Here is a 24,747-nt window from a genome sequence, read left to right on the forward strand (position 1 = left end):
CCAAACAATTTCCAAAATGATTGAAATAATTTATGCTCCCATCAGTGGCCTAGGAGAATTCCAGATGTTCCTTATCCTTGTCTAACACTTGTTATTGTCAGATCTTTTTTATTTTCATTTGTAAGCTATTTGTGTGAAGCTGAGTACATTTTTGAGGGTTTAATGACCAATTCAGTATCATTTTTGTTAAGTGCTTATTTCAAGTGCTTATTCCTGCCTATTTTTCTGTTGGGTTGCCTCTCAGTGATTCATAGCAGTTCTTTACATATTTTGTGTTTCAAATTCTTCTTGATTATATGCATCGCAGATATCTTTTTCTACTCTGGCTAGCCTTTTACTCTGTTAAAGGTATCCTTTGTTTTACTGACTTTTTAAATTTAATGTATCTCATTGCTCAAATTTTCCTTAATGGATAGTGCTTTGTGTATGCTATTTAAAAAAATCTGCTTTTTGCATCTGGCATAGCTTCTTATTCATTATTTGGATATCTTATATATGAGGGAATGCCTAACTCTGCTAATAATAACAATCAATAATAACATGTGATAGCAGCAGCTGTCTTCTACTGAGCCTTATTGTATGCCACCATCTGGAAAGTGTTTTACATTGTGAGTCACATATAATTCTTTAGAAAATTTTTTTCTTAACTTAAATATAGTTGATATACCATTTTCTATTAGTTAAGGTGCACAGCAAGGTGATTTGGCGATTCTATACATAAATGTAATTACCATTCGTCTCTGTACATTATTACAGTATTATTGATTGTATTCCTTATGCTGTACTTTTCGTCTCCATGACTTACTTATTTTATAACTGGAAGTTTATACCTCTTAATCCCCTTCACCTGTTTCATGCCCAAACACCATCCCCCCCCACCCCAGCCCCCAACCCCAGGAACCACCAGTTTGTTCCTGGTATTTATGAGTCTGTTTCTGGTTTTGTTAGCTCATTTGTTTTCTTTCTTCAGTTCCACGTATAAGCAAAATCATAAGTCACATTTAATTCGTACAGCAATCAGTGAGTTGGATTGTATTATCCGTATTTTAACCAATTGACATGGACTGTGTTCCCCATTTGGTGACACTCAGGCTTTTACAATGGCTAATAATAGATGCCAAGTGACAATTCCTGAGTGTTGGCTGGATTCAAACCAAGCTTCTCTTTCTCTAAAGTCTTTTAGTGTCTAAATATACTATTTATCCCATTTCTGTTACTATTTAAGAAGAACATGGGCAGGAGTCCCTGACCAGAGTCAAAAGGCCCTGTTTCTCATTCTCAGAATTGACCCACTCGTTGGGAATATTTCAGTATTTCGGCCATTCTTGGCTAATCTGGTCTGTTTCAGGATACTCTCCTTTTACTCACACACTGCTGATGTGAATTCCTTTTGAAAGGAATGCCTTCCTGGCCATAAAATTGCTGGTACAATCTAAATATCCAATAGGTCACATTGAATAAAATTCTTTGGTGGCAACATAGGACCTTATTCATGAAAACCTCTATGTCCTCTTGTTATGGGGAAATTTTTATGCCACTTACGTGGGATAGAGCACAAAATGAACCTTTTCAGAAGAAATTCCTGCTGTTCAGGATCCATGAGGGCATTTTCTACCTTCTACTTATTGTAATCCACATGACTCTAGAGGGGCTAGGTTTGAAAGAAACCTGTGTGTGTGAGGGGTGAGGGTAACGCAAGGGAGATCAACCACGATTATGGAAATAATTTGTAGTTATTCCAACCCTGGGGCTCAATTCAGGGTGCACAGTTGACAGAGCCCGCATGCTGCTGATTTGGTGCTGTTTTTCAGATCCGCCCATGGTAAGGAGATTCATGTTACCAGCGAAAGCAGAAAAGGGATTTTGTGTGCAGGATGGGGTTGGGAATGGCTCTGAATATTAGAGCAGCTTAGGTAGAAGAATTGCTGTGCTGTCTGCAAAGGGAGGCAATGGCTCCTGCATTTCAACTTTTCTAGAGATCTCCCCTCCAACTGGAAGCCGGAACCAGCGCCTACCACCTACAAAGTACAATTTCGTATTGGGCCTTCCTCTGTCCATTACTGGTGGATGTTACGTACAGCTCCAAAAAGCTCAGGAGCTTTTATGGTAAGAATGATGCCTGATTGGAAACAAAATCATATGCAGTGATGTATCTCCAGAAGTGTAGAAAATCTCTGTCAGGGGTCACTGCCTTTCCATAGAAGGTTTTCTTATCATTTAGAAAGTCACCTGGGGCTGCCTGGGTGGCTCAGTGGGTTAAGCCTCTGCCTTCAGCTCAGGTCATGATCTCAGGGTCCTGGGATCAAGTCCCACATCGGGCTCTCTGCTGGGCAGGGAGCCTGCTTCCTCCTCCCTCCCTCTCTCTCTCTCTCTCTGCTTGCCTCTCTGCCTACTTGTGATCTCTCTCTGTCAAATAAATAAAATCTTAAAAAAAAAAAATAGAAAGTCACCTGTAGGAGGATATAGCATGGATGTTAAAAAAGAGATTAGGGAAAAAGGAATAGTATTTACACCATTATGACGAATTGGGGGTTAGATGTAATAATCCAAGTCAGATGTCTTGTAGGTAGCAAATGCTCATTACATGTTACGGTTCTCATTTTAATTATAAGGAAAAGTGTCTAGTGCCCTGTACTCTTCTTAAGTAAGTATCTTTACAGAAGGTGAGTGTGGCTTTCCGGTGACGAGGCTAAGGCTTTGAGTGTTACTAGGCTCTTAGGCTCCAGACAGTTATGTTGAAGTACCACATCTGGTTCTGTGTAGACTTGATGAAGGTCATTGGCACACATGCCCTGAACCAGGGCAGCCAGATTAGGGAAAAACCTGGAAATCATCTTCCACAAGGAGGCATCAAGTGGACTTGGTAGAAGAGACTCCAAAGGTGATTTAGCATCTTGAACTTGAATAGATTAAAGTCTAGCCTCTCCTTCAAGGTAGGCACTGTCTCTGCAGAGCCCCTGCTAGCTGGTCAGCCTGCCCACTGCATGACGATCTCCATCCCTGGGAAGCTTGGACCTCTTTAACCATCTGCTTTGCTCGTTAGCTCCAAAACTTAGCAAGTTTTTTGTTGTGTTGAGATAGTACTTTATGGTGACTTTTATCATTTTCCTTTGTTTCCATATGTTTTCCAGGTCTAAAGTAATTCTTCCTCTTCTTTCTTCTAACCTTTTATATGCTTGAAAACAGCTCTCATCTGTCTCGTCCCATGTCTTCTGTTCAGGCTTCCCTGTGGAAGGTTTCTGAGCCATTCTCCCTACGATTCAGGTCTTTGGTGTTCTCCCTTGTAAATAGTTCTGGAACCCAACACCCTGTCCCCTGTGAGGTCAGTCCTACGCAGTCTGCCCACAGTTTGGTTCCTGCTTCTTCCCATTTTCTCCACCACGCTAGTGTCAGTTCCTTAATTTAGTAGGAACCGCACCAAACTGTTGATTCATACTGAGCTTGTGGTTTATCATACCCACAACATTAACTCTTACAAGTTCTCTTCCATCTTCTTATAATCGATGTTTCAAGAACTCTAAATCCAGAAGTTAAACATACTTCTTTGAAATCTTATGTTTGTGGTTTCTGGGCTTCTGATGAACTTGTTGAAATCTTCTTGGATCCTAATTTGATCTTCCCTCTTAACTTCATGCTCCTCTGCATATCAGACAAACTGGACGTTTTGTCATTGTTTTCTCTGTTGGTTTAAATGTTGCCTTAGTCTGTAGCTAAGTCCTGTTTTCCCATTGCCATAGATCATCTCCCTGCCTCTAGCTAGCCACTTTAGGAATACTTACTGTTGGTTTTGACATGGGTTAGTTGTAAAGGTGGGTAAACTCCCAAGATGTCTGGAGCCCCAGGCAGATTTTATCTATATAAAGAATTTGACTCACCCCAGATCAGCTTCGTCAGCACCATTCTGGTGGCCCATCTCATGCAGTCTAGTGAAAGAAATACCAGATAGGCTGATGGGAACAACCCGCTAGGCATAGACTCATCCAGGAGCTCCTTAGCCTATCTTGTTGATGCTACGTATGGGATCCAGGGTCAGAAAGCTCCCTGAAAGGGAGAAGGGAGGGGTGTTTCTCCTGGACCCTGTCCTTTTCAGGCATCAGAAGGGGTTTTTCCAAAGTACGGGACCCCATTTGCTTAGCTCTTAGGAGGGTATTGATGGAGAGTGTGGATGTTGGAGTACAAAATGAATACACAGGGCTGGTAATCATTTACGGCACATGCCCTACTATTACTGTATTCAGAGGTCTCCTCACATATGTTAAAAGTACAGTGCAGGGATATAATTGTGGCTGAGCTAGATTTTAGTATATAGTCTGTATACTATTATGTATTATCCAAATAATATGTTACTGACCGTATTTGTCTTCCTTTTTACATTATTTTAAATTTGTATGAAGTCACTATGAGCACATAGTTTTAAAGAATTCAATTAACCTTAAAAGACTTAGAGTGAAATTCTCCTCTCATCCTCTACCTCTTCCCCCAGCCTCAGGTCGGTCCCCAAAGCAACTAGGCTCAGTTATTTTAGCTGGGTTTTTTTTGTTGTTGTTGTTTGGTTGGGATTTTCTTTTTTCTAGTATTTACCCTCCTTTCTCATTAACATGTTTACAGTATTTCTTAATTGACTTCAGACATCAGCTACTGACTTTCTGTGATGACAGATGAATATTCAGCTGTATTATATATGAATTCTCCTTTCTTCATATTTTTATATGATTATATGAACATTTAGGATGAAATCAATAGTCTCTGTTATACTGTTAAGGTTTTTCATGCTGCTGTGAAGATATAAATAATATTAGCTGCTGGGCCAAATAGGGTACCATCATTTGATTTCCTTTCTTGAACAACTTTTTGGGTTTTTTTTCCTATAGTTAATGCCTGCCTCTTATTTTCTGCTTCATTTACTTATTTTTATGCCTAATTAGCAGTATTTTCTAAATCTCCAACTTATTATCTAGTCACTTAGTACTATATTGTGTCCTGGAGATTGCCTTTCCCTGGTCCTTTACCCTCCTGCTCCAGTCTGTCTCTTTTCCTGGCCTCAGGCATAGTATTTACCCTGGTTTTCCCCTCATTACCGTAGTTAGATTCTTGGATTGCACATCTTCCTTTTTTCTCCTTCCTTTTCAGGAAAACAAACAAATAAACCTGTGATAACTTCCTACAAAATGGTTCATATTTGAGAATATCTTCATTCTGCCTTCTACTTGAATATCTTTGAGTAATTTGGAATTTGGTTTGAAAATTATTTCTCCTTTATTCACTTATAGTCTCATACCAGTCACATTTTGGATTATCTTGTGTGTGCTTTATTTTCTCTTTTGAAGTTTTAGAATAATTTTCTATCACCAGGGTTATGATTTCTTAAAAGGGTTTGCCTTCTGTTGAGATCTTAATTGTCTTTTTATTCCTAAAAGCTCCTTTTCTCTCTCTCCCTCTCCCTTTCTCCCTCCCTCCCATTTTCTCCCTCCCTTCCTCCTCTTCTCTCCTACCTCTCCTTCCTTCCCTTTTCTCCCTGTCCCATCCACCCTCCCTTTCAATTTTTCTCTTTCCTCCCTTCCCTCCCTCCTTTCTTTTCTCTTTCTATCCTTCTCTCCCTGTTCCTTCCTCATTGTTCCTTTTTCATTGTAACCTGTGCATTTGTTTATAGCCTTAGATTCTTTTGTGTCTCTGTCTCTGAGGATGTTACTGGATTTTCAGGGAATTTTCAGGGCTTCATGCATTATTTCTCCTTCTTCGAGATACATTGGCTTCTGTGCGCTTTGGTCTCTGGCTTTCATGCTAGAGGCGTTCATCAAATGTCTGGTGGTCCTTGATTATCTGATCATGTTTAAATGTGAGGTACTAAAAAACTGCTCGGATATTGTTTGTGCCATCTATGGGGGGCTTTTACAGCAGGAACAGATGGTAAGGCCTTTTTGTTGGGGGTGTCCGTTTGACAGTATTTGTTGGTCTTTTCTGTGGAGCTCCTCGGTTTTGCCAGAGATGACTCCTGCCCTTGCATCTACTGGACAGCCTTCCATTGATTCCTATTTGCAGTAAACAGTTCCTCCTTTTGTGCTTGTCTTCCTAGAGTCTGGACCCTCTCCTCTCCGAAGAATTTACCTTAGGTGGGTGAGGGGGTAGGGAGAGGAGGAAGTACGAGGTGGGGGGTGGTACCCAGTTTTATGACTTTGTGCAGTGGACGAGGAGAGCCTCATATTAAGTTCTCTTTGCAGATGGTAAAGATGATACTGGGATACTGGGACAGCTGGCTGGCTCAGTCCGTAGAGCATGTTACTCTTGATCCTGGGGTCTTGGATTTGAGCCCCTTTTTATTACTTAAGGAAATTTTAAAAATGACAGCTTATTTAAGTCTTCTATAAATAAGATTAAAAAATAGAAAAAAATAAAGACTTTCAAAATTCACACAGGAACTTCATTCCCTGCCAACCTCTTAAAAACACCTAACTTTATTCCCCTTTTCTTGGTTCTTTTTAAATGGAAAAAAAGAAGTTCAACCTACTTGACAATTATTCTCGTGCCTCTATAAACTCAGATTATCTGAAATTTTAGTTTCCTAGATCTGGCATATATTCCCTAGTATTTCTCTCGTTTAAAATGAATTTCCCTTTTCCTGCCACTCACGTAAACCATTGATTATCTGAAATCACTGAGTATCCTCCATTCAGTTGGGTAATTGAAGCTGGAGCTATTTAAGTACATAATGAAGCCCTGAGCTTCATCTTAACTCCGCACTCAAAGGGGCTCTTATGCAAAATGCATTTTTTGCTGATTATATTCCTCTGTTGGCAAGAACTTTGCTTATTCCCTTCACTGAACTTTGTACAGTATTTATAGCATCTCCAGAGGGCAAAGGAAGAATCATGAAATTCAGTTTTGCTACCTGTCTGCTGCTGTTTGTTTAATGGAAGCAGATAGGTATGGAGGAAATCACAACCATGGTGACAGGAGTGGGGGTGGGGGGGTGTCTCTCCTTCCTGCCCTTTGACCCCTGGATTCCGACAGAGGGCCCTTGAGTGGACCTAATGTCCCTAATCAAACTTGCCTGCTTCAAGAAGGCAATGCAAAGGTAGCAGCTTTGAAAAGCTTTTTTTAGCATGTCAGATTTTAAGTCCTAGGAAACAGTCTATCAAGTTAGTGGTCTGCCATGACCAGCTCTGCAGACTGCCAGGAACTGTTAACAGAGTTTTTCTGCTTAACTCGATGTTGACATCAGTCAGGGTGGGCCTAGCCCTCCCTCTCCTGGACACATAGCTCTGGGTGTGCCCCTGGGAATGGACCGGCCCTTTCACAAAGCTGGTTTAGGGAACTGTGCCTCTTAGAAATAGACTCAGCTGAGTGATAGAGAAAGGCAGAGACTGCTATGTTGTTGAGACGGGACAGCAGGAGCGGAAGTTTTCTCTAACTGCCTTCAGCCACCGACAGTTCCGGAGAAGCTTGGAGGCTCGAGGCATACTTAATGGTTAAAATGCCTGATGGATACATTTTCCGTAAAGCTGTAGGCAAACTTGTCTCTCTCTCTTTCTCTAGGCTGTGGGGCTTGGTGCTTTTGTGTATTTGTTTTTTGAAGATTTTATTTATTTATTTGGCACAGAGAGAGAGAGAGAGTGCAAGTGCGCACAAGCAGGGGCAGTGGCAGGCAGAGGGAGAGGGAGAAGTAGGCTCACCACAGAGCAGGGGGAGCCTGACTTGGGACTTGATCCCAGGACTCCGGGATCATGACCTGAGCTAAAGGCAGATGCCTAATCAACTGAGCCACCCAGGCGCCCTTGTGTATTTCTCAAAGTCTTAATTGCAGTCAAGTACACATGACATAGCTTCTTAACTGTCTATAAGTGCGTTGACATTTGGTGGCGTTAAGTACGTTCACATTGGGGTGTGTCCGTCGCCGCCGTCCATCTGCAGACTCCTCTCATCTTGCAGACCTGAAACTTGGAACACGAGCTCCCGCTCCCCTCCTCCCCGAACCCCTGGCAACGACCATCTTTCTTTCTTTAAATAAATTTCAGGATAGCTGCTCTGCCAAATTTAAATATACATCTTTCAAAGGCTCCTTCGCTTCTCGGCTAGTATGGGTCTTTCTTTCCACTTCTTTTTTTTTTAAGTAATCTCTGCACCTAGCCTGGGGCTCAAACTTAGAACCCCGAGATCGAGAATCGCGCGTGCTCCATCGATCGAGCCAGCCAGGTGCTTCCACTTCCTAACGGGGATGCAGACATAAACTCTCTGGCATCAGAATAGGGGGTGCGTTGCCCTTGCCTGAGTTTGGCAGAGACCCTCAAAGGTGGAGGGAAGAAGGGGCCCTGCTTTCATTAAAGAGAGGAAAAGGCTGTTGTTGTATAGAGCCTATCAGATTATGGCTCTCCTTGTGGTTTAAAGTGTGTTACATAGACTCTTCGAGAAGCATTGAAGTGGGATTTTCACTTGTATCAGTCAGGATGGTAAGATTATTCTGTAGGAAGGTGCAGCCCTCATATCTCCTTTTCATTCCGCCACGTGTCTGACAGATACTGGTCTGAGGCCGTATTTGTCCCGGACCCTCTGGAACCCAGGCTGACAGGAGGTTCATCCTGACACATGGCTTCCATGACTGTAAGCAGAGGGACCAGAATGGGAGTGAATCGGGATTGTGTTTAGTGATGACACATGTCCCTTCTCCTCACATTCATTGGCCGAAGCCATGACTTGGCCACACTGAACTTGAAAGGGAGCAGGAAGGTTCCATCCTCCTGTGCCCAGGGAGAGCTCAAAATGTTCCAATTGCAACACGAATGACACCACAGGGGGCCGGGTTCGGAGGAAACAATGAGAAGTAGGGGTTCAGGAGCAGCGTGGCATGTAACAAAATGATTTTCAGCACGGGATTGGTCAAGATCAAGGTTTGTAATAAATTCCTGTGTTACACCCAACTTTTTCTGGGTTTTGGTTTCCCCATCTGTAAAGTGCACCTGGGCCCCTTCTAGGGGAATGTTTTTTATTTAAAAAATTTTAAATCTCTAACTTAAATTAGCAGAGGCTGTATCAGGCGGTTGGAGATCTTAACCATTAATTCTTCAGATCTGCTATCAGGCGTGTAGGTTTCCTTTTCTTGCTCCATGGGGTGAGGTGGGAGGTGCCTGGGGGTGGGGGTTTCTCACGGAGGCGGGAGGTGGCTGAGGAGCCTCTGGGGGAGACAGATGCCCCCCTCACAGCAAGCATCGTTGATGTGCCAGGTGTTTCTACAGCAGACGATCGGAGCCTCTCCTCATGGCACGTGCTGAGACGCTCCCAGCGGTGTCCTTTTGAATAGGTGAAAACGCCAGCTCCCCTAAAGTCTGAGTGCTCCCTGCGTCCCCTGAGCTGCACACACGAAGGAAAACACATGCTTCAGCTCAAGGAGGCAGCTGCTTATCCGATGACCGGGGCCCCGTTGAGAGGATCAGGCTGCTTGGAGCTTCCCTTGCAATCTTCTAGGGACAACTTTTAAAGGAAAAGTGAAACCTGAAATCTATTATTTTTAGGACAGTCACAGAAAAATTCTGTGTAAATTTAGGGTACTGAATCTTAGAATGTTTTTTTTTTTTGTAAACTTGCTATTAAAGTATAATTTCTACACAGGAAAGTACACATTTTTATGGCATTTCAAAAGCTCATAGCCCCATGTCGTACGCATGTGTAACCAGCACCCTGACCAGGGAGCTGAACATGGTCAGTGCCCCAGACACCCACTTCATGGTTCCTTCCAGCTGCTTCTCCCTCCCCAACTCCCACCAAAGCTCTCCTCTTCTGACTTGTAGCAGTACATCCGGTTTTGTCTGTGTTTGTGCTTTAGACCACGAGAATCGTAGTCTCTATTCTTGTATGTCTGGCAGCTTGTCCTCAGGGTTACGTGTGTGAGGTGTATTCACGTTGTGGTCTTAAGTTCTCCATGCTGTAGTGTACTTCATCGTGTGATCATACCTCACGTTACGTATCCATTCTGCCGTGGGTGGGTGTTCGGGTGGTTTCCAGTTTGGCCCATTGCAGATGATGCTGCTGTAAACATTTTGGTATAGATGTTCTGGTGAGCGTGTGGATGCATTTTCATTGAGTGTATACCCGGGATTGTATTTTTGGGGTCACAAGGCATGCACGTACTTAGCTTCTTTTAGGTAACGTCCAGCAACTTTCCAGAGCACTTATACCGGTGATATAGTTCCATCCAGCAGCAGCCGGCAGAGCCTGGGAATCCTGATTGCACCATATCTTTGCCTGCATTTGGTATTTTCTTCCTGGAAGCTTTTTTTTTTTTAAAGATTTCACTCATTTGAGAGAGAGAGAGCACATGCATAGAGGCAGAGTGAGAGGGAGAAGCAGCCTTCATGCTGAGCAGAGAGGCTAATGCGGGGTTCAATCCCAGGACCCTCAGATCATGACCTGAGCCAAAGGCAGTTGCTTAACTAACTGAGCCACCCAGGCGCCCCCCTCCTTTTTTTTAAGATTTTATGTATTTGAGAGAGAGAGAGAGAGAGAGAGAGAGAGAGAGAGAATGAGCATGGGAGGGGCAAAGGGAGAGGGAAAAGCAGCCTCCCTCATGAGCAGGGATCCTGACACGGGCCTCCATCCCAAGGTTCTAGAATCATGACCTGAGCCAAAGGCAAAAGCTCAACCGACGGAACCACCCAGGCGCCCCCTCAAAGCTTTTCTTTTAGAAAAGAATCCTTATTAAGTTGTTTTTCTATCTGAGCTAACTTCTCCCTCCCTCCTTCCTTAGCTCCCTCCCAAACAGATAGATAGTTAGTTAGTTAGATAGATGAAAAATAACTCTACTTGGTAACATACCCACTAATGCCGAGGCACCGAGAGACTCCAAGGGTCAAACCCTGTGCTCTGTACCAGGCAGCAACAAGCCTGGTGCATTTATCACATATGGGAGGACCTAAAACTCTGTATTTTTCTGGAGTTACTTGAAAGCAATATATAAAGATAAAATGTAAGATAGTGACTTTCTAAGAGGAGATACACCTTAACAGTTTGAAGCAACATTAAGCATTTAAAGGTGAATGTCCCTTACAGACCCGCGGGTCCCTCCACGTATTTACCTCGAATTTCCGCTGTCACTACCTCCTCTTCTCCCCCTCAGTTTCCACAAGATGATTCCATTTGCTTCGCTCTGCCGCTCCTCTGAGAGCGGTGTTTGGTTGAGTACCAGGCAGTGGGGGCCCGTGACTGGAATTTTGTTCACCAGCCATCCCTCCAGTAAGTTTGGAGACTAAGAAGATGCATCAGGGAGGGAGGGGGAAAAATCAGTGTTCCTGTGCGTAAAAATGATGTTGGCTGTTACTTTAGTACTCAAGTGGCCGAAAAGACCTTTTTCTTCAGTGAGCTAATTTCCGAGTGTTTATTAAACCTCTCCGGGCTTCAGGGGGTACCCGGAAAATTCTAGCCTGTCCTCACTTAGAAATACTCGTTGACTGAGTTCCTGAAGTATTTGTAATGGTGGTTTAGTGCAAATGAGCTGTCTCCCCCAGACTGTTCTCTGACTTTCACCTTTCAGAGCCCCTTGAGTCGCTTTGAGTTGCTTGTCTGTTGCTGGAGGATGGCCATGTTAAAGGAGAACGGAATGGGAAAAGCCGTTCCTCGCTGCTGGGTGGCTCCACTTCCTAGAAAACTCCCACGTGTCCCCGAACATAACGCCGCTTCTGGCTGCCTTGAGCTCCTTCCGCAACCCTAACTGTGTCATTGCTGCTTGACTCTGGCACGGGGCCTGTGGATTTGGGTCACAGCAGCTCACCGGGGGCAGGGCTGGTGTGTTCCCTGGCCAGTGATGTTCCTTGGCCTCATTCTCGACCTTGGAACTGACCAGCCGTCTCTGAAAACTGACCTATGCTTCGGAACAACCCTCTTTGCTAGAAACTAAGCTCTCCATAGTGTCTTTTTTTTTTAAATTATTATTTATTTATTTGACAGAGAGAGATCACAAGTAGACAGAGAGGCAGGCAGAGAGAGAGGAGGAAGCAGGCTCCCTGCTGAGCAGAGAGCCGGATGCGGGGCTCGATCCCAGGACGCTGGGATCATGACCTGAGCCGAAAGCAGAGGCTTTAAACCCACTGAGCCACCCAGGCGCCCCTCCATAGTGTCTTAAATTCGGACTGCTGTTCACATAAATGGACAAGTAAATAAATAAATAAATGGGTGGCTTGTAAGCGATAGATTTTATTTCTCACCTTCCGGAGGCTGGAAGTCCCAGCTCAGGGTGGGAGCATGGTTGAGTTCTGGGCAGGCCTGCTTCCTGATTCAGAGACTGCGTCTTCTTGCGTGTCCTCCCTTGGCAGAAGGGGACTAGTTAGCTCCCTGGCCGCTTTTTATAGGAGCGCTAATCTGCCACAGGAAGGCTCCATCCGCATGACCTAAGCACTTGCCAAAGGCCTCACCCCCTCCTACCATCACACAGTGGGGTTAGGATTCCAACATTTGAATTTGGGGGAGACAAATTCATTCCGTCACAACAAGCGAGTTCTGAGCAGACACAGAGACTCCTATCCCACGCAGCTCTTGGGGGCCGGGGGTGGGTGTGGTGTCTGACCCAAGACCACCTTGTTTCAGTGTCTCTGCAAGGGGAGGTCGGGATGGTGAGCCTGACCCACGATGTATGCAGACCTGTCACCCTGACTCCCGAGACCGTGGCTTTTCTAGAAATGCGCTGGTTCTCTGCTGATAACCTAAGAGGCGGCTGTTTCTTCTCGGCCCCCACCTCCCTACCCAACCCCCCCTATAGACCACCAGCCAGACGGAGCTGGAGAACTGGATCACCGCCATCCACTCCGCCTGCGCAGCGGCCGTCGCGAGGCACCACCACAAGGAAGACACTCTCCGGCTTCTCAAGTCTGAAATCAAAAAACTGGAACAGAAGATTGATATGGATGAAAAGATGAAGAAAATGGGCGAGATGCAGCTGTCTTCAGTCACCGATTCAAAGAAGAAGAAAACTATATTGGACCAGGTACTCGTTCTTCTGCATTGGGACTTGGGTGGGGGAGTGGTAGGTCTCCCAAGTTCTTGGGCTCCTTGGAATGACAGGGTCATCGGTGATGTCGTTGTCAGCCTGTCATCCGGGTGGCTGAATTCTTTACTGTGACAGTCACTGTCCCTTACCCACCGTTCCCAGCTGATTGTTTTGAGTGGGAGGGAGCAATATTACATGGAAAGAATCTAACAGAGGAGGCTTCTCACTCCCACTGGTGCCACGCTCCTTCTAGGGCATTTGTGAAATCGCCGAGTCTGCAGTTTGCCCCCCTCCCCCGCTCAGGTTGATGAGGGGCTCGGCTGTGGTGGGACACACTCCTGATTCCTCAATTTAGAAAAGGTAGAGTGTCTTTTAAAAAAATGTGTTGCAGTGTTTGAGCAGAAGTATAAAGAAAGACTGAGCGAGGTGACAGACAGAGGACACGTTTGCCTTCTACTCAGTTGTTTCCACACCTGTGATAGCTATCTAGTCATGCTTTGAAGCTTTGTCTTAATGTTTAGGAAATAATTATGTGGGTAAGTGAATTTAAATCACTGAGCAGTTGATGGCATGGGCCAGCCTGTGGTGTCCCACGGGTCTCGCTCTCTGTTACCTGACACGGTATTTATTGTCATTGACATGAAAGTCACATGGCATACAATGACCCATTTCGAAGTGTCCAATTCTGTGGCATTTCGTTCATTCACAGTATTGAGCCCCCACAACCTCTGTCTTGTTGCCAGACATTGTCATTGACCCCAGAAGGAAGCCCCATTCCTGTTAAATTGCTCCCCCCTGCTCCCGGCGGTCTGCCTCAATGGAGTCACCCATTTTGGATGTTTGGTGGAAGCGGAATTACATAACACGTGACCTTTTGTGCGTGAATTCTTGCTGTTTGCGTCATGTTTTGGGCTTGCTCCACATTGTAGTGGATCTTTGTACACACCATGGTTTATCCGTTTGTCCATGGGTGGACATTTGGACTCATTCCACTTTTTGGCTATTGTGAATAGTGCTGTGGACATGTACGTACGCTAACACTATATTTCACGTCAAAGTAAAAAGTCCATGTCCACCATTAGTCGTTATCCAGATCATGGCTAAAATCACTGAGCCCTCGCTGTGCACCAGACGTTGTACTGAGTATCATTCTTGCATGATCTCCTTTAAATATCACTTCCGTCTTAGGAAGTAGGTATTACTTTGGCATTTTGAAAAATAAGGACACACACACACACACACACACACACACACATACAAAAGAAAGAAAGAAAAGAAAAATGAGGACGCATATCTTGGATATACCCTGTGGTTGGAATTCTATTCCAGAGCCTCAGTCTTCACCTTCTAGTGTTTCCTGCTTTCCACCCTGTACTGTCTGCCATGCCCTCTTCCCAACAGCTCCTGTTCTCTTTGCCTGTGATCTTTAATTCGCCTCACTTTTCCTAGAATTTTCCAGTGGTAGAAATCCTACATTTGGATTTGTGGCCCAGAGCTTGGAGCTGATGGGCTAGAATGGCTCACAAATGTGACATCTGTAACTGGAGGACACAGAACAACTAACATATACTTTCTGTTTACCAAACTGATGTATGACTGTAGATCTTTGTGGGGGGAAAAAAACACTAAGTTATGAAAACAGGAAGACTTGAGCTGCTTTTCCCTAGGAAATGTAGGGTACCTGTTGTTTACCCCTTACAAGTGTGATCAGTACCTTGAGAACATACAGATCTGTACTGTTTGTAGAGGATGAAGTTGTTAACGTTTGTTTTCGCTTTTACTCACCTTTTCACCACTGTAGATCTTTGTTTGGGAGCAAAACCTTGAACAGTTCCAAATGGACCTATTTCGTTACCGCTGTTACTTAGCTAGCCTCCAAGGTGGGGAGCTGCCAAACCCCAAAAGGCTACTTGCTTTTGCAAGCCGACCAACAAAAGTGGCGATGGGCCGTCTTGGGATCTTTTCTGTATCATCCTTTCATGCCCTGGTGAGTAGAAGCTGAGGTGTGTTTAAGAAATATTTATCTTGACTGTTAATCCTGAGCAGGACTCGACAAGAGTGTTGGCTGTGTTTTTCTAGTTTACTGCTATGTGTGGATGTCTGACGTGTCCCCTCCCTCTGTGGTGGGTACAGATCTTCGTTTGAATCTGTTTTTGAAATTTATTACTTAATGCCTGTCTTGATGGGCCCTAAATTACTGTGCAAAGAAGACATGAAAGTTATTATCTTAAGAGATTTCTGTGTGTAGTGTTTGTTGATAAGTCGTGTCATCTTTAGGCAGTGTCCTGGTTTTTATCCAAATACAGATTTTTTGATATTAACCTCGTGGAAATGTTAAGTGGAGAGCTCTCTCCTACATAAATGCATTAGACACACACGCACAAAATCATATAAACCATATAGTAAGCATAGATCTCGTTGGAGATCATCCTTCTCACTCTAGTTTTAAATATTGTAATTCTGGAAATCAGTTCTGGACAGTCATGACTAGCTGATGCGTTTGAGGAAGGTAAAGATCTTCCGTGATTTTCCAGCCCGACCGACATAACGTATTTGCTCCGGAAGGAGAGTGTTCCCCTGACCTCCGGAGTGGCAGATTGCCTTGTCGTGTTGTGTGTTTGCAGTCTGTAATTTTATGTGCTTGCTAAATTGCGAACAGCTTTATGTACTTTTGGCTCCTTTCTTCTCAAAAATTGCTGTGCGACTAACACGGTTTCAGCCCATCCAGCTCAACACCCACTTAACATGTACTGCACCTTTAGCACATTTGCTGCGGAATTAAATGTTAAGGCTCAGGTTCCAGAAGCGGCTTTGGAAGACCTTGGCTGTGCTGCTCTTGGCTTGCCGTGTCAGCTGTACCCTTCAATTGTGTTCAGAGCTGTAATTCAGTCAGAGGCGTTTGTATTCTTTATAAATAGATTAGCGTCATCATTCAGATAATTAGGGGTAGATTTACATTTTTAAAGAAGTCTTAAACCAATTTCTGGACTTATTAAAACTGGCATCCTGATTTGTTCTGCTAATTACAGCTCATCCCTTAGTCTCTCTTGGTCTCCCTGGCTACAACCTCTCCATATAGTTATTAAGTCCTTTTTTCTTTTCTTTTCTTTCCTTTTTTTTTTTGTAGGGATGGGTCAACATGCTGTGATGTCTAATCTTGCAAATGGTTTTTAGTTTGAGGCTCTAGGGCTGTTTCTCTGAGACCTGGACGTCAATTTTAACTTGACCAAATCTCAGTTTGCCTATTGTGAAAAAAACAAAACAAAACAAACAAACAAAAACCCCAAATTGGGATAAAAATTCTTGTTGGCTGCATTGCAAGAATGTCAAGGTGGCTTTTGTGTTACGGGAGCTCATGACATCCATGGTGCAGGTCCCGTATTAATTCTAAACCCCAAGCATCCAAATGGCCTTTTTCCTTTTCCTGGTCTTGATTAGGTTTCTTAGAAGAAATAATTCTGCGATCTACCTAAAACTTCTTTGCCTTACTTTCTTCAAAGCCATCAGAGCTGACTTCTCTGAAACAAGGAAGTAAATCACTGTATTGTTACCCTTCTGTAGTTTATCTGCCGACTGTCTAATTTCCTCTGCCTCACTATCTGTGATTTGTGTATCTTTTTCTTTTGATGGGCAGGCTGTGACTGTCTGGCCAGTTCAAGATGGGAGAGTTAGTAACTTAGGCTTTTTGGTCAGTGATTTTATTTTATTTATTTATTTTTTAAATAAAAGTAGAGAGAGGCAGAGAAAGAGAGCTAATGCACAAGTTGGGGGGAGAAACAGGCTCTCTGCTGAGCAGGGAGCCCGATGTGAGACTCTTATCCTAGGACTTTGGGATGGTGACCTGAGCCGAAGGCAGACGCTTAACCGACTGAGCCACTCAGGCGTCCCTGATCAGTGATTTTAAAGAATATATATATGTATGTATATATATATATATATAAGACCTTATTTAGTTATTTGACAGAGAGAGACACAACGAGAGAGGGAACACAAGCAGGGGAAGTGGGAGAGGGAGAAGCAGGCTTCCTGCTATGGAGCAAGGAGCCCTATGCGGTACTCGATCCCAGGACCCTAGGATCATGACCTGAGCCGAAGGCAGACGCTTAACCATCTGAGCCAGCCAGGTACCCCCAAAGGAGGATATTTAATTCCTTATGTGCAGCTTTCTCTTCCTTTGGTGTTTCCTCCCTGCTCCTCCACAGCTGCATCTGCAGTGTGGATCTGGGTGCCCATCTGTCTAGGTGCCCCTGCAAACTTCTCTTTTCCATGAGGGGTTTTGCTTCAGACAGAACCAGTTAGGCAAGGCTGTCAGGTATCTGTTCCTGTTTGCTGCTCCCGTTCCTGTAGGAGATCCCGGGTAGGGAATTTTACAGTCTGATTTATTGGAGACTTATTTTTTTCCTCCTCTCCTTGTCATTTGACCCCAGGGAATTTTTTTTCCTTGGGATTGAAACAGGCTTCAATTTAGCTTTTGTCCAGACTTTTTTTTTTTTTTTTTTTCCCTTCTTCTTTTAAGGTGGGGCGTACATGGGAGGAAGAAGTGTGAGGGCAGCCGGGCAGGGGGGTGGGGGGGGGACGGCAAGGAGATTTGGGCTACAATTTAAGTCCCATTCACCAGGAGGGCTTCCCATAATGCTCAGTGATTTGCAGTAATTAACTGAAGGGTCCCCACTGTACTCTTTGAAAGAAGGTTATCATTGTTCTTGTTTGCACAGATGAGCAGAATGATAGAGTAATCAGGTTCTAGCCACAAAGGGAGGCATTGTCTGGGCAAAGATCATTGAGAAACTCTTGAGCTCTCGTCTACTAGTTCTTTTGCCAGCTTCCTCCCTACTCACCCCCAAATCCCTGAGCTTGTTTTGGGTCATGATTGTGTTGGGGGTTGTACTTAGTTCAGCAGTTTCTAGGGCCCCTGGCAGTTTAGAATAGAGCCCTCGGGGAAGCACCCATTGGTTAAACAGACTAAACCAACTGGTCAACCGGTAACTGAGAATATTTATGATTGTAGAAGTTTCTCTTCTGGGGGCGTGTGGGTGGCTCAGTCAGTTAAGTGGCTGCCTTCAGCTCAGGTCATGATCCCAGGGTCCTGGGATTGAGGCTCATATCGGGCTCCCTGCTCAGCAGAGAGCCTGCTTCTCCCTCTCCCTCTGCCTGCTACTCGCCCTGCTTGTGCGCTCTTTCTGTCAAATAAATAAAATCTTTTTTTTTTTTTTTAAAGAAGTTTCTCTTCTGGGCTCAGTTCTTCCAGAATTATAAACTAAAGAGTTACTGTTGGAACCATGTTATGCAGGATCTCTGCTTTTGCTTTGTGACATTGGTTTATTTATTTTCTCCATTCAGTCAACAAGTACATGGGAGGCCTGGCATATGTCAATTATTTTTGTGATCAGGTTTCTAGCAGCAGACCCCAAAGTTCTTTTCCTATTGGAGATTATATTCTTGTGGGGGGAGATGCAGAAGAAAGAAGCAATTAAATATGGTAGATCCAGTATTGATGTGTGCCACAAGGAAGTAACCAGGGTACATATGAATATATAATCAGGGTAATACACCAGCCCTATATTTACATATGGCTGCCTGTATGTGTGTGTGCATGTATCTATAGGTGAATTTATCTTTTTTCTTTTTTTTAAGATTTTATTTATTTATTTGACTGCGAGAGAGAGATCACAAGTAGGCAGAGAGGCAGGCAGAGAGAAGGGGAAGCAGGCTCCTTGCTGAGCAGAGAGCCCAATGCAGGCCTCGATCCCAGGACCCTGAGACCATGACCTGAGCTGAACACAGAGGCTTAACCCACTGAGCCACTCAGGCGCCCGTAGGTGAATTTATCTGTTAATAAGGAGGTAGATAAATATGAGGCCAAATGGGCGCTTTTCCCCCTCCAGGATTTTTAACTTTAATACCATTTATTTAGTGGTTCTTGGCCTCATTTTGTGACGATAAGCTTAACTGATCCTTGAAATAGTCACACGAGCATGGATGTTTGTGAGCACACTATAAGCTTATTCTTTTTACAACTTGTGTTTACCTTTAAGAAGGTGAGGAGAATAGAAAAAATGTTTATCTGTTTTAAAGTAGACATGTGCCTTTTGGTTTGTGATTTATTTATTTATTTATTTATTTGGTCCCCCTCAGCACCTTGAGCATAATAATCCTAGATTAGAGCTGTTTCTGTAATGTGGTGTTGGATGTGGGATTTTTATCTGCCCGGATCTGGGTTTTCTTCTTTGCCAAGCTGGGAAAACACAAGATCTCATCTTCCTATTTTCACTTGGGACCAACACCTTCCCCCGATACCCATGCAGAGAAGCTGTTTGGGTTCCTGTTTGTAATGTCTTTGCCAGCCCGCTCATGGAGCTTCTAGGGGACTTAAAAGCCCAAAGAGGTGTGCCTTCTAACCACCGTGCTTAATGGGTGGGGGGGCCCCGATGTTACCCAACGGTGTTTCATCCCCTAGACTGCTTCCAGTTGGCAGTCATCACCCTGGGAGTGGCCCGTGTGGGAATCTATGACAAGGAGGTTCCAACACTCATCTCCAGTAACAAAGAATGGGTGGGGAGGTTTCATTTCAAGTCTGACTTGCTGTATCTCCTGGCACTCCCTTATATGAAAGGAAAGCCTGTGGGTGGCCTAAGTGAGACCTCACTTAAGCTCCTGGGACTTCGCTTATAACCCATAGGATACACTTCAAGCTTGAGCTTGTGCTTGGGAAGAACTCTGGAGTCCTCACTGAGATGCGGTGTCTCCTTGAGCCATTGTCCCAGAGGCAGATTTAAACTTGGTGGTGGGGGCGGGGGGCGGATGCCCTCGGAAATATTTATCTGGGCTGCTGGCATCTGGCAAATACCTCAACAAAGTTTAGCTTCCCTTTATTTGTTTATTTTTTTTAAAACAAAACAGAACTTTTATTCCCCCTTTACCTAAACATAGGACACGTAAGGCCAGTAAGGGGGCTTTCCCACTTTCACGGACCCAGGTCCCTTCCATCCGATTGTCCTGCCGTCCTTGGAAAGGGTTCTGTCTGAATGTCCTAGACTAACTCGTTTGCATGGACCTTCCTTTGTTGAGGAGGGAAGTGAAGGAGAAGGGGAAAGTTGCCCTCTTCTTGAGGCTGATTCCTGCATCTTGGTATGGCCCTTCTGCTTATCTCCCATTGTCCAGGACTTTGCCACAAGTGCATGTCCTGCTATAAAGGAAAAGAAGTCAACTCTGGGTAGCCATGTGCTCAGCTACCTGGGGACTTTCTCTAGCTGAGGCAGAGGGAGAAGGATACTGGGGGACTGCTGTCACTTCCCTAAGAAGGGAATTATGGAATTCTGAGAAAATCAGTGAAAGAGTGGGTTAAGTTTAGATTTTTCACATGGAATCACAAGAACCAGCACATACTGTTTGCACTGTTTTTCCCGACGCTCAGGCACTGTTTTTCCAGAACGTAGAAACAGCTCTGTGGCATTCGGGGAGAATCTTAGTTAGCTTAACTTACTGCTCCAGGTCAATCCTGTGACCAGAAGGGCACCTACTTCTTGGAAACAGAACCTATACATTCTGTTACTGTCTGTTTTCCTGTGATTTCGGACCGTGATGGAGTTTGCCAGCCTTTCAGTTCTATCTTAAATCCACGAAGTGCCCTCAAAGTCCTCATGTATAGGGGTCAGAAATGAAATGCTTTGGTGATGGGGTCAGTGTTGGCTTTTTAAAAAAATTTCTATGAATTTGAAGATCTCATTGGCTTTATTAAGTAATTCATGAATCGGGCAGCGTCCCATCCAGCACGCAGAATGATGCTCCCTGGAGGTGTGGCGTAGTGGGGACCCCTTGGAGCAGGGGAGCACTCCTGACACCTCTCTCTTATTGATGTCGTTCCTCACTGTTTTCAGGTGGCAGCTCGCACTGGTGAAACTGGAGTGAGACGTCGTACTCAGGCCATGTCCAGATCTGCCAGCAAGCGGAGGAGCAGGTTTTCTTCCCTTTGGGGTCTGGACACTACCTCCAAAAAGAAGCAGGGACGCCCCAGCATCAATCAGGTAGGAAGCAGGGCCAGGTCGCTTCCCTGGCCAGCTCCCATTGGGCCTTGTGAGGGTGTATGTGCGCCTTTATTGATCCTGGCTGGTCCTTCATATCGGCTGGTTGACACAAAAATGTTGCTTGCACTAGACTTTTAATAGATAATGCGTACGCCTGACTTTGAACTCTGCTCTTAGTCTATCACCAGGCTCCTGTCTCCCCACCTGCATCCTTTCCGAACGCTGGTTAATTACAGACCTCCTGAAAGTGCACAATTCATCCTGAGTCTTGAGAAAAAAACAAGGCTTGCTGATGAAGCCAAGTGGGCACCTGAGCACAGAGTTTTTTAGGCTGCCTCTGGCGCGGGATCAAAGGCAGCCGCTGGGGAAATTGGACTGTTTCTTTGCCCTTGGCCTTTTGGGGTTGACATTAAATGGGCAGCTCCTTTGCCTTTCGCCCAGATGCTGGGGCTCAAAGGGGATCTCGGTACATGGTGAACGGCACCACCAAGAAGAGTGGTGGGGGGGTCAGGCCTCCGACAGTCAGATGCTGTCCCTTGTCCCTTATACCCCTTCTCGCCCAGACTGCCGTCCTACTAGAGTCACTTCTAGGAACCTTGCCCCATTGTCATTGTCATCCTCCTCCTTTGGTTTTGTGAAATGAGTGGCTCCAGGACCATTCATTTGGGTTTTAGGGACTGAAGGAACACAGTTGTTGGTCTTTTCAGGCGAAGGAGAGTGTTGGATTTATGGATGACGGTGGCTGGAAAGGGAAGCAGTGAGCATTTTTGGAGGGCATGGTAGGATTCCCTATTCACTCTGTACCCTCACGCAAAGTGAGAAGCCAGCTGACCACCTTCATAAAAAGATCCCTCATTATTCGTTCTGATAATCCCAGCCTTCAGTTGGCTTAAGAACTGAAGTTTAAAAGAGACGTCAATCCTGAAAACCGATGTCCTGCGTTCTTCACTGACCACCATGCTCACCATTTAAATGCGGGTTATCTGTATCCTTGATGGAATTTGCAGGAAACCAGAGTCGCAAATGATAAGGTAGCCAGGACCCCCTACGGTCTGTTCTGTGGTCTCTGGGGAAGGCAGGACATCGAGTTTACTACTAGGGAGTTCACTTCTGTGTAAATCTGAAGAAAAAACAGTTTAGAGGAGAGTCATTCTTTCTTTCTTTTTTTTTTTTTTTTAAGATTTTATTTATTTATTTGAGAAAGAAAGAGCAGGGGGAGGGGCAAAGGGAGAGGCAGACTCCCCGTTGAGCAGGGAGCCCAAAGTGGGGCTCGACCCCAGGATCCTGGTCCTGAGACGAAGGCAGATGCTTAACCCACTGAGCCACCCAGGTGCCGTGGAAAGTCATTATTTCATCCATCAAAAATCACACAAGAGACTTGGTGGCTCTTGCCTAAACTCACCAACGGGGGACTTTCACAGTCAAGACTCCCGCCTCCTTCTGGGAGGTGGTGTGGTGTTGTGTGGGAATACCGTGAGGGCCGAGGGCTCAGACCACCACTAAAATATGCCAGGGCTTTGCGATTGGCAGCTCGGCTTGACCTTCTTTTCTATCAAAAGCCTTGCTTCATCTGCTTCTTATGTATGGGTGCCCAGTTGTGTTACATTCCCATCGCTGCCGAAGTAGATGACTCGTGTTAACCCAGTCCAAGAGGATGTTTTAACGTATTTCAAAAATCAAAGGGTGATGCAACGTCTTCCAAGCAATTCTTGTTGCTTTTTCTTGAAGAGTTTACTAAAACTTCTTGCTTAGCCATAAGCACACCAACAGAAATTTACTTACTAATTCAGTACTTTGAAATTGACAAAAATTGTCTGTTTCTGTCGATCTCCGATCTCATTTACTTCGGGAGAAAGACTTTTTCTTAATCATCTGGATGGTCCTGATAATATCTAATTGGTTTAGAGCCAATGTGTGTTATTTCTCCTGTCTCCATGTTTAGATTTTGACGCCTTAGCAGAATTCATTTAATTTTGAACAACAGACAAATTTCTGGTTTTTTGTTTAAAAAAAAAAAAACAATCTTTTCTGTGTTATAGAAGGTACTATAAAAGTACGTTCTCGGGTTCTACTCCACAGAGTATGACAAATTAATTATTGATATACATTTGATCATGTTTAGGAGGGAATTGCAGAAACTCTTCAGTGTGAACAAACCTAGATCACTGCTTTAGCAAATGTATTGTCTTTAAATCTAAATGAATTATCCAGATCTAAGAGCTAACTTTCTCTTTTCTTCTTCTTCTTCTCCTCCTCCTTCTTCTCTTTCCCTTTTCCTTCTTCTTCTCCCTCTTCTTCTCCTTCTTCTTCTTCTCCCTCTTCTTCTCCTTCTTCTTCTTCTCCCTCTTCTTTTTCTTCTTTCTTCTTCGAGTTGTCAAAGATAATGGGAAGTGATCCAGTTAGAGGAATGTACTTTCCATGGTCTGCTACCATGGAATTGTGCTCGCTATTTACAGATCTGATAGAGGAGTAGTTGGAAGCTCTGTAATGTTTTCTAAGAGCCATGTCCATTTTCCATCCCCCTTCCCATGCCTTGTTTGCCCTCCTGCCCAAGGTCTTTTTTAAGATGATTCTTTTGTACGTGCAGGTGTTCGGTGAGGGAACGGATGCTGTAAAGAAATCTTTAGAGGGAATATTTGATGACACTGTACCAGATGGCAAGGTAAAAATAAACACGTTCCTTTTCTAAAAGTACCACAAATGTATCAACATCACACAATTCATTGGTTTCCTGGGATCCTAAAATTAAGTGGACTCTGTTAAATACCGAAATGATCAGAGCTTCAAAGTTATGTAACAGGTCAATAAAACATGGAAAAGCCTTTTATGTGTAAAACTTGTTAACAATGAGAACACGCTCCTGATGCCATAACATTTTCAATACTTAACCATTTGGATGTGTGATTTCCCATCTAGAATTTAAGACAAAATTTGGGTTGTGGGGAGCTGAGTATTTTATGACATTGCTGATTCCTTTTATATCTACCTTCCATTCCCAAGAAGTGAATTCGTACTGCCCTCCCTCTCTGCCCACACATGCTGTTTTGTTCCCATTAATTTCAAAGAACTGTTCCAATAGTATATTCTTTAAACAAAAAAAAACTGCATTTGCCTCCTGAAAAACAAGTATTCAATTAAAGATTCACAGACTTGTTCCAACCTTGTGCTTGGATTTAAAAGGGGTTGTCAAACTGCTCTGATTGAAAGCCCATAAAGAATATTGATTTTTTTTTCCCCCCCTGGGCTAGTTTTTCAGCCTCTAAATAAATGGACATTCCCGAGTTTTAAAGACCCTTGTAGTGATACCAGCAACCTCTTTGTTCAGGGGTTCTGATGTCGACAATGTGACCTTGGAAGGGTCCTCTGGTTTTCGGGCTCTGAATCGATATGACAGAGAGTTTAGCCCTTGGTTGCCATGCAACCAAGCAGCCGTGGTCAGCAGCCTGGCGTTCTAGGTGGAGCCAAACCTCTGAAACCAGAGTGTGGTGCGGGGGCGGGGCGGGGCGGGGCGGGGAGGGTGGGGGTCGGGCCACTGGAGCGGGGAGGAGAGGCGAGCGGCCATGGGCAGGCCCTCTCTCACTTTTGTGCTCGGACTGCTCCTGGATTGTGTCATCGCCACAACCCTCTCTTTGAAAGACTCTCTCTCCCTCTGATGAGACCTGGTGTAATTAAATCGTTGTACCTACATGCGATCCAGGCATAGTTTTTGATATTAATGAAGCCATTTCTGAAGTTAGGTAACTCATCTCACATACA

The 24,747-nt window shown here is 44.4% G+C and overlaps 1 protein-coding gene across 2 annotated transcripts in view; it reads left to right on the forward strand.

Annotated features, from left to right (window-relative positions):
• Window positions 1-24,747, forward strand: part of TIAM1 (TIAM Rac1 associated GEF 1) — a 198,250-nt gene that overhangs the window by 92,011 nt on the left and 81,492 nt on the right. For both annotated transcript variants that reach the window (XM_032865446.1, XM_032865445.1), the window contains exons 6-9: window positions 12,740-12,964; window positions 14,769-14,954; window positions 20,845-20,991; window positions 23,579-23,653. In XM_032865446.1, the coding sequence (XP_032721337.1) occupies window positions 12,740-12,964; window positions 14,769-14,954; window positions 20,845-20,991; window positions 23,579-23,653 (633 nt within the window). The remainder of the gene's footprint in view (window positions 1-12,739; window positions 12,965-14,768; window positions 14,955-20,844; window positions 20,992-23,578; window positions 23,654-24,747) is intronic.

This window comes from Lontra canadensis, unplaced genomic scaffold (assembly GCF_010015895.1).
Source record: "Lontra canadensis isolate GAN:19392208 unplaced genomic scaffold, GSC_riverotter_1.0 scaffold29, whole genome shotgun sequence".
In the NCBI taxonomy this organism is placed as follows: Eukaryota; Metazoa; Chordata; class Mammalia; order Carnivora; family Mustelidae; genus Lontra; species Lontra canadensis.